At 43.2% G+C, this 13,727-nt stretch overlaps 1 protein-coding gene across 1 annotated transcript in view; it reads left to right on the forward strand.

Annotated features, from left to right (window-relative positions):
- The window catches only part of SLC22A3 (solute carrier family 22 member 3), a 25,739-nt gene extending 12,402 nt beyond the window's left edge, over positions 1–13,337 (forward strand). Inside the window, exons 4-11 of the mRNA XM_005425651.2 lie at positions 1,254–1,419; positions 2,414–2,531; positions 7,881–7,978; positions 8,115–8,329; positions 10,799–10,907; positions 11,153–11,235; positions 12,355–12,454; positions 13,199–13,337. Coding sequence (XP_005425708.1) covers positions 1,254–1,419; positions 2,414–2,531; positions 7,881–7,978; positions 8,115–8,329; positions 10,799–10,907; positions 11,153–11,235; positions 12,355–12,454; positions 13,199–13,256 — 947 coding nt within the window. The 3' untranslated portion in view covers positions 13,257–13,337. The remainder of the gene's footprint in view (positions 1–1,253; positions 1,420–2,413; positions 2,532–7,880; positions 7,979–8,114; positions 8,330–10,798; positions 10,908–11,152; positions 11,236–12,354; positions 12,455–13,198) is intronic.
- Positions 13,338–13,727: the final 390 nt, after the last annotated feature.

Genomic DNA, 13,727 nt, shown 5'->3' on the forward strand with positions numbered 1-13,727 from the left:
TAGTGTAATATTCAGACGTCCTGAGAACCTCAGGAACACTGTATTACTGCAGGCCTAAGCAAGGTGCCTAACTCTTGGATAGAGTGATTCCTTCCAAATCCCTTCAGGGATCAGCTCTTATCTCCTGGGATCACCCAGAGTATTTGACAACCTAACATTTTTTAAGAAACATACATATACAGATCATAGGTTTGTTTGCACCAGGAGGGAGGTTGCTATCAATACATTCCCAAAGCTCTTGATCTGTGCTTCTGGTTGCTCCAATAACCTCCCTTTGCTTTTCCATACAATTCAGCTCTTTTGGGGGCAGTGCTAATCAGCTATTCTTAGGCAACAGAGTTGCCCCTGAGCTATGCAGAGGTGATGGATAGTCAACAAAAATGGTCATGCTGTCATATCTCTCTGCATTGCCAGCCAAAACAAACCACTGTTACTTGTACATTTTTGTCTCCTTCAGCAAAATAAATAAATAAATAAATTTAAAATAAAATTTTTATAATAAATATTTTTTCTTTATGTTGCAAGCCAAGGTAAAACCCTCTCCTTTTAGTCTGAAGGTGTTGTAGTGAATATAGTTTTGGAAAAAACAGGAGCACTCCTTCATGCATTGCTCACCTCAATTGTGGATGTCATGGCCATGGGATATTGCCTGAAATATGAGCATAGATTTCAGAGCTATAAGACTCATTCAGAGCTATTAGACACATTCACAAAATAAAAAATCTACCAAATGATTTTTAAAAACCCCAAACAACAAAAACTAAAATTTTCCAAATGAATTAACAAACCAGACTGGATCATACCTTACCCTCAGAGCAACCATGATATGGTTAAACTCTCTTCCCCACAGATACCTTGTCCATATTACCTGCTGTGAGCAGCCTCTGCCTGAAGGATTCCCTTGTCTGGGGCATGTGCCAAAACTGCACCAGGAAGAGTGCTAAGGATTTCCCACCAAGCGCATGATCATGATGCAATCTCAACCCCCTGTTGTGGCCCTATGTGATCCAGTAGCAAACACAAAGTCAGAAACCCCTCTGACTGGAGAAGGGGGGGCGAGCTGATGAGGAGATGTCACTCGTGTTTGCCCTGGCCAGCCTCAGTGACGTGCCTACATTGCTGAAGACAAAATGCTGGGCGAGACACAACTGTGGCCTGATACAGCATAGCCTTCCTTATAGTTCAGCTCTAATAATTTATTTTCAACCTGGGTTTGTTTCTGTGTTATTCATTGTGGCTTTGTCTCTGCTCAGTGACGGAGATCGTTGGTTCCGATCAGCGGATGGTTGGAATCGTGATTCAGATATTCTTTACCCTCGGAATTATAATTCTCCCTGGAATTGCATACTTGATTCCCACCTGGCAGGGGATCCAGCTGGCCATTTCACTGCCCAACTTCCTCTTCCTGCTCTACTATTGGTAATGTTGCAGTCATTGCTCTTGTCATTATTGCTATTGCTATTTGAGCATTTTGGGAGTCCTGCTGTGGCTCCAAGTCTCCAGAGTAGAAGATGTAGGTTAGGAAGAAGATATTTGCACATTGTTGACTTTTTAATCTGTAATTCCTTTTTAGTGAATCACAGACATACATTACTCTAGTTTTTCTGCCCATAGTTTGCCTCTCTGATCAGCCACAACTGGCCCTTCAAATAACCCTGCTCTGTTTATAAGTTAACTTGATCGAAGTTGGTTTTTCCCATCAGCCATGAGACCCCACTTCTGCCTTCCATTATATACTTAGTTAAAGTCTGACCTTGCCCTCAGGTCCCCTGAGCTGGGCAGTACAGCTGATGAGAAAGCAGAGCTCTAAGATGTGGTAAACACCTGTGTCAGTGCAGCAGTCCTGTGGGATGGATCCCAAGAGACTAACCCATGGGGCCTCCTCCTGAACACTGTTTCCTTAAACACTGCCTGCTGTGAACCTTAAAATAGTGAATCATCTTAACCCTAGGCTAGCAGAAACTGAAGCACCCATCAGCGGTATTGCTTTGTGTTCAGTTTATAAAAGAAGTAAATGTGTGTGTCTCTTACAGTGATACAGCCAGGAGCTTCCTGATCTGCCTCCATGTGTTACTCTACGTGTTTAGTGTTGGCTTTCATTGTTGCCGTTCTACAGGAACCTTCTTTGTTTGTTGGTTATACTTTTGACAACCATTGTGCAGATACAATATTAAAATTTCTGATTTTTCAGCTTTGCAGAGTATTGATGTAGTCTCTTTTCTTCTTTCTTGCCCACTAGGATCAAATATTTTACAGAAAGCTGACTGGAAAAGCAGTCCTCAAAAGAGTTTTTGGGTCCCAAAGACTGACAAATCTGTGTTTTGTGTTAACACAGGGTAAAAGATAAAAGTCTTTGGTTTACTTACGATGTTACAAGGTAAAAGCCTTATTTACAAGTTTTGTGTTCTTACAGGGTGGTTCCTGAATCTCCACGTTGGCTCCTGACACGCAAAAAGGGAGAGAAGGCATTGGAAATCATGCGCAGCATTGCAAAACACAATGGGAAATTTCTCTCACCCCATTACTCAGAGGTACAGTCATGTGTTTGAGCTAGAGGCTTTTCCAAAGCTTTCTTAAGCTTTGGAAGGTTCAGTGGTGCTAAAATGCATTCTCTCTAAGGGATGGACAACACTCTTGAAGAGTCACACCAGAACAGTTTGTTGTCAGTCACACAACTACTTTGTTAATTGCAAGATGGGAAAAGTGAACTGGCTGGAAATATACAGGCTGAAAAACATAAGCTTGCAAAACAAGGAATCAGGTCTTTTGTAACACTCCTACTTTAAAAATTTGTGGGAAATATCAGAAACTAACCTGAGGGACCATGGTGTTTCATAGCATTTTATGTGACGGAGCGAGTGGAGATAGCATGATCCACTTTCCTGGCTCCTTTTCTAGAAGTTCTTTTTACAACTCTAAGGGAAAAGGAAATTAGATTTCAAGTATAAATTTGCTTCCATCCCAACAGGGAGAAAATATGTTGCAAAGTTCACAGCTGAGGCAGCTCTGTGTGAGTTCACTATTCACAAAGTAGAATGATAAGTGTTAGAGTCACAGTCCTTTGGCCAGCAGTCATGACAGAACTTGAAAGGATTGATGCATTTAATGCAAATAATGCTGTTATGACATTGCAGCATTTGGCTTGTCCTGTGTTGGTAGCAAGTGTCTGGCTCGCAGACCAGGATTACTGCAGCACTGGACTTAGGGTTCAGTGAGAACAGATGTGGTTAACTGGAGTGATTAAGGTCCCTTTCAACCCAAAACATTCTGTGATTCCTGTGCTGGATGCACACTGCAGGTGGGGTCTCACCAGAGCACAGGGACAGAATCCCTTCCCTCACCCTGCTAGCCACGCTGCTTTGGATGCAGCCCAGGATACAACTGGCTCTCTGGGATCCAAGTGCACATTGCTGGGTCATGTCCAGCCTCTCACCCACCAGAACCCCCCAAGTCCTTCTGGGCAGGGCTGCTCCTGGTCTGTTCATTCCCAGCCTGTGCTGATACCAGGGGTTGCCTGGACCCAGGTGCAGCACCTTGTTAAACCCCTTGTTAAACCACATGAGATTATGAAAGGACATAGAGCTCTTGGAGTAAGTCCAGAGGAGGGTTGTGAAATGATCAGAGGGCTGGAGCACCTCTCATGTGAGGAAAGGCTGAGAGAGATGGGGTTGTTCAGCCCAGAGAAGTGAAGTTTCCAGGGAGACCCTAGAGCTGCCTTCCAGTACCTAAGGGAGAGTTACAAGAGAGCTGGAAAGGGACTTCTGTCAAGGACATGAAGGAACAGAACAAGGGGGAATGGCTTCACACAGAAGAGGGCAGTTTTAGATTAGATATTAAGAAGAAAATCTGCACTGTGAGAGTGATGAGGCACTGGAACAGATTTCCCAGAGAAGCTGTAAATGCCCCATCCTGGACAGTGTTCAAGGCCAGGCTGGACAAGGCTTTGAGCCCCTAATAGACAGTGTCCCTGCTCATGGCAGGGGAGCTGGAACTAGATGAACTTTAGTGCCCCTTCCAACCCAAACCTTGCTATGATTCTATGAATCTATAGTCTTTTGCTGGGGCATATACACCAGTGTGATTCCCACATCCAGGTCAGAATTATGCAGTGCCAAGGTGCCCCAAGTCATGTAGCAGGAATTTTGTGCTTCTGCAGCTTCCTCTCCACATTCAGCCCCACATTCCTACACCAAATTCCTCTCTAAACATCAGCATTTTCAAAGCATCATGTCAGAAAGATGTGTCTTTCCTTGTTTTTTCTTTAGAGTTGTATTTTATTTTTTTTTTCAAAAGTATCCATGCTCATGACCTTAAGCTACTCACAGCTGTAACAGGTTAACCTCCAGACATCCAGATTTGTACTGGATCTGTTCCTAGGACCTTTTTAATATAGAATCTCTGTCATCCTTTTGCTGTGCCCAGGGAAAAGAGAGCATCTCCAGGAAGTGCATGGGTAATGGATCAAGGGTATTTCTCACATTAACTGATATCAGACTTCTCTTTCATGAAGCAGCTCCAGAATTTCAGGCTAAGTGCTGCAGGTGTGGAGGCTCAGGAAGAAGTGAGAGGCATTATTCCTCAATGCACTTGGGCTCAGATTTTCCAGTATGTCTGCATCAATTTCATCAGCCAAGTCTCTTACACGGCTCTGGATGTTGCAGCTTTGGGTTTTTGTTGGCATGCAGAAACCACAGATGACCTTTATATGAAAAAGGATAAATATTTGTTGCTTTTGCTTTGTGAGTTATGACACTGGTGTAGGTCAATGCCAAGCAGAACTTATTAAATTAATTCTAAATTATAAACTCTTTTTTTCCAGTTGCTCATATTTATCCTATCATGGACACTTTTTTCAAACTAATTTTCTAATTCTTGGTCTCCATCCAAAACCAGAATGAACTGCAACCTCTGAGTAGAGCTACTTCTTATGAGAATTGGGGATCAAAACCTGTCCCTTTATCTACAGATTTTTTCCTACCCTATAGAATATATCTAGACATGTATATTTCTTGCTTACATTAAATTGCATATGTAAATATTATATACATCCATGTATGTATAAGCCTGCATGGCCCATGAAGAATTAAGCATGTGTAGAACTATGTACACAAAAATAATTGTGGGAAAACCGATATGTAATTTTGCTGGAACATGAAAATGTGAGGGAAGTTATAAAGGGCTCATCCAGGGTTTTCAAATCTTTGGAAACATGGGCCCAGTCACTGAATTCCTGACTGCACTGGTGTGAATAGCAAAGCTCTCCTTGACTTCAAAGAACAAAAAGAGGATTTTTTCCTCCTGCAAAGTGTTGACTCTCCATAGTGCTTTTTTTCTTCATCTATAAAAAAGTGCTCAGTCATGCTGGGAGTTATTTTGACTTTATTAAGACATAAAAATACTAGTGGCAGTTGTGCTGAATTTATCTTTAGTCCTCTGGAAATCTAAAACCATATTTGCACAAAGTCACAACTGATGGCTGGCAGCCTGTTCTTATAAACAACAGACATGGCAGCTTTATAACCATGTTATGGAGAGTCCAAGAGCAGTGCAGAAACCCAGCAACCTCAGCCTGCCTCACTAAGGACTCTGGCATGCAGCACAAGTGGCAGTGCTTTGAAGAAAACTTTTGGCTCTGGTTACAGAAGAAAAGTGAGAGGGAGTAGAAAGGAAGTTCAAACAACTGTGGGGTTTCTCTGTCTAACTTACAAAGCTTTGTGTCAGTCAGTTAGGAAAAAGTCATGTGTAAACACATCCAGCCAAATCTCGCTGAAAAGCAGCTGTGCAACCTTATGATATAATAAAACAAATAAAGGGTGAAAGCTTTGGGCTCAGCCCTGGCTGAGCTGATGAGACCCTCAGGCAATGCCTTTGGCTTTACCTGTCTTCTCATCATGGATCTTCATATAACCTGGAGCTTCTCTGTCTTTTCACTCCTGTGTCCCCTCTGGCCTGGGCTCCTGCACCTCTGCGAGCAGCAGGTGCTGTGGTAATAGAGAGGGGTTTGCTCCTCTCTTTGCTGCTCCTCTCAGGCCTCCTCTCAGGAGGGGTCAATAATGGAGAGTTAAAACAGCAAGGCTGCCTAAAATCCTTCTAGAAATGGCATAGCAGGTTTAACCCCATGTTCCCCACAGCTGCTTTGAGAGCTGATAGCAATCCGAGCTGTGGCTTCCAGTTCTTGGGCAGTATCATGTTTGGTCCCTGACTGAAACTGCCTCTGCCTTATCTTCCTTGTGTCTTCCTCACTTGCCAAATGACCATATGAACAAAGGGTTTTCACCTGGCTCGGTTAAAAACTGCTGGCCAGGGTTAAAAACAGCCTAGATCAATGTAATGAATCCCTTTTTGGCCCTGCTAGTATTCTGGCTCTGTACTATCTACAGCAATGAACTTCAATGGGTAAACACAGGACCGTGTGAAATCCTGCTCTTTTCTGTTAGTGTTAAACCTTCTAACCAGTAGTTTCATTGAGTGTCTCATTGTGGTTGTACTGGAGGCAGCTGAGAGCAGATTTACTATTCTTTCTAGGCAGTATGAGAGCCATTAACTCATACTTAGCAGGTTATTTTTTTTCAGGGTAAAAGCCATGTTCAGCACAGTGTGTGTGTATTTTAGGACCCTCTGAATTTGACAGGTTGAATATTTGTTAGCACCCAAGCGAGATCATAGATGTCACAGATCTGCTCTTTCTTTCAGTCCTCCTTTCTTCCTGCTGCCCATCTTGCTGCCAGTGATGTTCCCAAGCCCATTGCCTGCTGCTCAGCCCCTCTCTCCCTGCTTCCTTCAGCCCACTGCTTCGCCCTGTCTCCTCCTCCCTGCCACCCCTGGCAGAAGGCAATTCTGTGCCCAGTGGCCCTGATGTGACAATGATTGCTTGTTACCTTCCAAGTAAATCCAGGTCAACAAGGAGGAAATAATTTTTCCGTTCTCAAGTTAAGACTGGGGATTTTTGAAATTGATTTTTGAACAATCTCATTAAGGAAAGCTAACAGCCATATCTAGTTATTAGCTGTTCCAACACCTGTGCACTGCTCTGGAGTGCTATGAGCAGCAAACTGGCTTGCCAGCACCTTTGCTCACTGGACTGGAATATTGCTGACCACTGTATTTACACAGAAACTGTGTCCCAGTATGTTGCTCTCGTGCTGAGATTGAGGCAGGAACAGGCGAGAGGCAGGATCGGGGCAAAGAAGGGTTTATTCAAAAGAACTGCGCTGTCACAGACATGTTTTATGAAAAATCCTTTCCTTAGGATTTTTCTCCTGAGACGCTGAGAGGTCTCAGGAACAAAATGTAAACAATGGTTATCTGCTGCTGTGGAATGCAACAGGGGGATCTGTGATTGGTCTCATGTGCTTGTTTCTGATTAATGGCCAATCACAGTCAGCTGGCTCGGACTCCTTGACTGAGACACAAGCCTTTGTTACCATTCCTTCCTTTTCTATTCTTAGCTAGCCTTCTGATGAAATCCTTTCTTCTATTCTTTTAGTATAGTTTTAATACAATATATATCATAAAATAATAAATCAAGCCTTCTGAACCATGGAGTCAGATCCTTGTCTCTTCCGTCATCCTAAGACCCCTGCGAACACCGTCACACCGCGTGGTTTTTATACAGTGGTACAATAGGTTCTATTCTATTGGCTAACTAACAGAAACATCTTTCTCACACGCTGTCCTTGAGAGGAACAGAAAAATAAAGTAGAAAAACACCACCTGCAAATTGTTTATGCTCAACAAGTTACCACATCTTTCCAACTCCCTAAAATTTCTCACAAGCCGCTGTGAGAAACTCTTGCCGTTTCTCTCTCTCTGTCCCATGGCATCCACACCAGCGCCTGCCTGACTGCTCACAGCTGACTGCTGCCCACTTGTCTCCTCAGATCACTATCAGCAATGAGGAGGTCAGCAACCCCTCCTTTCTGGACCTGGTGAGGACTCCCCAGATGAGGAGGAACACGCTTATCCTGATGTACGCCTGGTGAGTGCCCGTGTCACCCAGGTTGTTACCTGGCTGAGGGGTCTTGAGGAAGGATTCCCTTGTGCCTTTTAGCGTCTCTCCAGTTGCTTGCAACCATTTGTTTGCCTCTCAACTCTTTTTTCCCTGTGCTGTTTAGGTTCACAAGTGCCCTTATCTACCAGGGGCTTGTCATGCGCCTGGGGATTATCGGAGGAAACCTCTACCTGGACTTCTTCATCTCAGGAGCTGTGGAGCTGCCCTCAGCTTTCCTCATCTTAGTGACAATGGATCGCATCGGCCGGCGCCTGCCCTTTGCCATGGGCAACATTGTGGCGAGCGTGGCATGTCTCATCACTGCCTTCCTGCCAGAAGGTAATTCATTCCCTGCCCTGGGACAGGCTCTTCAGGCCAATGGCACCCCTGAGCAAGGACAGTGAGCCCATAGAGCTGCAGGTAAAAAAAAAGCATCTGGTGATAGAGGCAGCACCCAGTCATGGAACAGCACACTCTATCTGCATGTAGCACAGCACCTTGTTTCCCTGGCACATGGAAGAGCCAGCTCTTTGATGGGTTATGAACAACAGCTGGGAGTAGCCTTAGAGAAAACGTATATAAAGGCCCTGCACTCTCTGTAACGGCAAATGCAAGGGAAGAATATACAAACATAAGGGGAAAATACATTCCCTGACCTGGAACACAGTGATGTAAGAAATCAGTGATTTTGGTGAGTCATCTTGGTAAGTCTTTTCCTTTACGAAAAAAACAATGCAAACCACGACACAATGTAGGCGGTGTGGTTGGCATCACAGAGCTTGTTGCCTCGCCCTCACTCTCCCAGGGGTTTGGACAATGCTAAGAGGCTGGGAGAAAGATATGGCTTTTGATTAAGCCATTCTTATCTGGTTTCAAGGACAGAGAAAAGGTCTGATATTGCAGAAAGGCTTTCCAGCACTTCTCTCCTTTCTTTAAAGTGTTTTCCCTACCATGGTTTTTTGGAGTTTGGTTTTTTTTTTGTTCTTGTTGTTTTGCGGGGGGGATGTGGTTTTTTTGTTTTTTGGGTTTTTTTTGGTGGGTTTGTTTGTTTGTTTGTTTGTTTGTTTGGTGTTTTTTGTAGTTTTTTTTTTATCCCTAGGGAGGCATTTGAAGGTGCTTTGAATTGTATATAATGATAGAATTATGCTTTGCCTTACTGTACCTGGGGACCAGCAGCTCAACGGACATCAAAAAGGCTTATTCCTCTCCAGAACTGTTCCTATTAAAGTGAGGGACACCCCTAAGAGGTTTTAGTTTCTCTTTTAGCCATCCTAAGAGGTTTTAGTTTCTCAAGGTATATCATGGGTCTGCCAACAGCCTTCTGTCAGTAGGAGAGGACAGCCTTGGGATTAAGATACTTGCAGTTGGACACTTGAAGTCCAAGTCCTGCTTTAAAGAAGTCTGTTTATACAGATGAAAAAAGCAGCAGCTCTCAGGTCTGAGCCCCTTCATACTGTGTTGCTCACACAGTTCGAGTCCCCTGACAGAGGGAGGATCCACATGGACATCACCATCACCTTGGGAGTCTGATGGACTGAAGGGATGCCATGGAGATGATGTGGATTTGTTTTGTTCTTTCCAACCTTTGTTTTTCTTATATATTTTTGAAAACAGAACTCTTCAGGGTAAAAGCAGTGTCTTGCAACATGGGATGAAGTTTCATGGTGGTTTGTTTCATTGTTTTGGAAGGGAATAAAAACCCAAGTGTCTCATTTTTGGTTCAGAGAAAACTGAAATGTTTTCTTGTTCTTCCACTGAAGGTTTGAGAAAACACAATCAGTGCCAGAGTCCTCTCCAGTGGCAGAGCTCCCCTTTGTGCCAAGTTCAGGCTTGTTTTTTCACTTGCCTCCCTGTCTGCCTAGTCATGGTTAGACCAAGCAGGAGACTGCCCTCTCCCAAGAGCGTGACAGAAGTGCTTGTCACATTCCCTGTCATGCACTTCCAGAGAGCACCAGATCTCAGAGGGGGGTTGCTCACAGTGAGAGGGGCAGCTTTGCCCTGCTGTGTGTGGGTGGCCACTGCATCCCTGCTGATGTCCAAGGGCTCCTGCTGATGTATTCAGGGCAGTGGCTGCTCACCAGAGCTTGAGTGGAGCTGGGAGAGCTGGGCAGAGCCCACGGGGCAGTGCCAGGTACAGCCTGTGCCAGGTGTGATGGTGGGGGGGGGGGGGGGGGGAAGGATGACCAGGATTAGCATAATTAGGAGTGGCTAGAAAAATCACAAAGGGTAGGTGGACTGCTCTAGGGAGAATGATTTTACTGCAGCCTTCCTGGAAGTTTCTAAGAGATGTGTAGATGTGGCACTTAGGGACATGGTTTAGTGGTGGAGTAGCAGGGTTGGGTTAACAGTTGGACTCCATGGTCCTAAATGTATTTTCCAACCTAAGTGACCCTATGATTCTGTGCAGCTTTAGAGGTACTTTCCTTGGGGTCAGAAGGCTTTGGGACGTGATTCAACAGTGTTTCTTACAGCATAACATCTCTCTATAGAAAAATATTCCTTCCTGGAGCACAATTTGGATGTGGTCATGGAAGCTTATGATGGTTATTCTCCTGCCCATGCTGTTATGTCCCACCAGCATCTTGAATCAATCAACTCTAGTGATTTCTAATTCACCAAAGCAGCCTCACATGATGTTTGAAAGCAATAAATGCCATTATAGATTGATACCTACAGCAGTGGCCTTTCAGTCTGACTTGCAGTGCTCCTGTGGTATAATTTCTGCTGAAAGGCCTGGGGCTCTCAGAAATGCTCTGCTGGTGTGACAGAGCACACTTCATGCAGAAGTGTTTCTTTTTGTATGAACAGATATCCCATGGCTCAAAACAACAGTTGCCACGCTGGGAAGATTGAGCATCACAATAGCTTTTGAAGTTGTCTATCTAGTGAACAGTGAATTGTACCCTACAACACTGAGGTATGTCACAAGCTCCCAGGAATCTTTCAACTTTTCCCTGTGCTTTTCACCATTTCCTATTTCACTGTCCTTTGGTTAAACTTGGTTTTCTCCAGAGTTTCCCACTCTGAATAGCCACTGCTTAACGTGGAAGGCATACACTGAAGAGATAATTTTGGAGCTACGTCTACATTCTACTCCTTAAACTGCTGGCTATTCTGTTTGGTAGCGCTTCTCTAATATCTGGTACTTTTTGTCTTTTGCAGAAACTTTGGTGTTTCCCTGTGTTCAAGTCTGTGTGATCTGGGTGGGATCGCCATTTGGTTGGAGCTACCTCTAGTTATTTTCAGTAAGATTTAATTTACAATATGCTTTTGGTTTAAATATCCTTCTCCGAACAGAACTTTTCTTTTGGGTAAAAGCAGTACGTGGCCTTATCTCCCCTGCAGAGCAGTGCTTCTCCACCTTTGTGCTTAGAGCAAGAGGCTGAATGGCAAATGGGTGAAAGGTGATTTCTCTGCACAGTGTGGAAGAACTCAGGTTTGATTAGGTAACTCTACTGAAGGAGCAGAAAAGAAACTATGTGAAGTGCTTTAAGACTGAGAAAAATTTCAGCTAGGTTCTGTAATTTCATGGGAGTCTGTGGCTAAACCAGGCTTCTAGAGGGGAAATTTGCATTGGTGAAAACTTTAGCTGAAAACAAAATGGGAAAGACAAAAGACGTTTTAAAAGATTACCATTATTTCAAGAAAAGACATAGATAGAAGTACAGTGTTCACATTATCTAATTATTAAATTCTGCTGCTTCTGAGGGACACATGAATTCCCTCTGTCTTAAGTAAACAGCTACAAAATCAGAGAGGATCAGAGTGAACTCAGGGAACATTTGATTTTTTGCTCCAGCCCTTCTATTTTTGACTTAATACATTGTATGAATTATATCTATGCAGGAAATGATTCCAAAATATCCATTCCTAATTCAGATTTTATCTGAATGCTGTTCCCCAAGGAGGAGTTTTTATTCTGAACCACATAATTTACTTTGGCCGTGGATAAAGAAGAGAGTATTCAGGAAAATCTCGGAGGTTTCAGGAAACACAGATGCATCTACATGACAGAGCCCTTTGAGAAAAGGCAGATTTGTTCTACATGAGAAATCCCACCCTGGTTCCTGCGCTGTTTTTATCCATTTGCCCATCTGCACTTACCTCAGGGTTTTGACTTCTAAGATCTCCCTTTGCAGAGATCAGGCTTCAAATGAGCTCAGCCCTCAAGTGATTTTGTAATAGGCTAAATTAGTGTAACATAGAGGTGTTTGCTTAGAATAGGTTAATCAGAAATAACTGATGCACGTAAAACATCTCACTTCAAACTCAATCTGAATGAACTTTTCTCAGTGGATAAATGCTGAAAATAAAAAAATAATGATGTTCTTATTGCTTTTGTATTTCTCCAATGCCCATTGTAGGTATTCTTGCAGCTGTCTGTGGCCTCCTAGTATTGCTTTTACCAGAGACAAAGGGAATCTCATTACCAGAGACAGTGGAGGATGTGGAGCAGCTTCCAAGGTATGAGATGTGTTTTCTTACTTATAGTTGGGTGAAGTTTCCAGGGGATGTTCTCCTCCAACTTTACCAACTGTCATAAAGTATTGATGTTTTCCAGTGTCAAAGTAAATTCCCTAGCTGGGTGGATGCCATGAGCAGGTGGTATTTTTCTCAATAGAAACCTGAACTTTGCGATATCACTAAGGAAGGCTATTAAAAAATGTATGGTGATCAAATTGTATTTTTCTCATAGAGACACGAAGTTGTCCTATGCATCTCTGGAAGCCAAAAAGCAACAACAGGGCACAAGAGAGGTGCTGCAAAGCATAGTCTGCAACTCTCTGCTCAACAAAACCAACCATTACCTCAAAGCACCCTGTGAAGAAGGGTCCCTTATCATGGATGCAATCCCACAATTTGTGAAGTCATTTAGAAGTCACATATGAGATGGATTTATAGCTGAAGAGCTTTAGGCACAGCTTTCCCACTCCTGGCACACAGCAAGCCAGACTGCCCTACAGATATGTGGGGAATATTTGCACCTTGGCTAAATAATTTCAGGTCCTAGTGCTATAAATGAGTTTCAAGGAGAGGCTTTGAATATTAAATTAACAACTTTTGCCTGATTCAATATACAAACAAAAGAAAGAGGAAATTTTCTATGGAAAAAAATAATGTTTCAGTACTGCAGCTTGGACTATAACTTAAACTACATATTTGCCTGGTTTTTCACATTTATACCCCTCTCCCCTTCTGTTTCAACAGTCATTTTGGAAAATGTGGCAAGAAACAGAAACACCGGGACACCAACTCTTATATTTGACTTTTGAAGGACAGCACTGAGCTAAGAACTTTTTTCCCATACTGGGAATTTGTTCTCCGTCTGCCACCACTTCAAAATTTGCTGCAGAATAAGGATTAAACTTCATGTTTTCCTTCTAAGCACAAGGACATTTAATACAAGTAGTGTATTTTTCTATGAATATGGAATAAATACTTTTTTTTTCTGAGTATGCCGTTTGCAAGAAGGGGCTGTGGTTCTTCACAGAGAACAGAACAGCTTTAAAAATATGGAATGTCCAGCTCAGTGACCTTGTATTTATTTCTGTATCTATTTGAGACTTTTGTTTATCGTTTTGTTAGGATTTACATTTGTGTGGGAAGGATTTAAATGGTAGTGCTTGTTTAGATGACCTTGAGGAGGAGAGGATGACTATTTTAACCTGTCCTCCTGTGCCCCTGAAGAATCTGGACCAACAGAAGTTACGACGGCTGAAGAAGGAGGGCACTGATC

The sequence above is a fragment of the Geospiza fortis genome, unplaced genomic scaffold, assembly GCF_000277835.1.
Source record: "Geospiza fortis unplaced genomic scaffold, GeoFor_1.0 scaffold217, whole genome shotgun sequence".
Lineage (NCBI taxonomy): Eukaryota > Metazoa > Chordata > Aves > Passeriformes > Thraupidae > Geospiza > Geospiza fortis.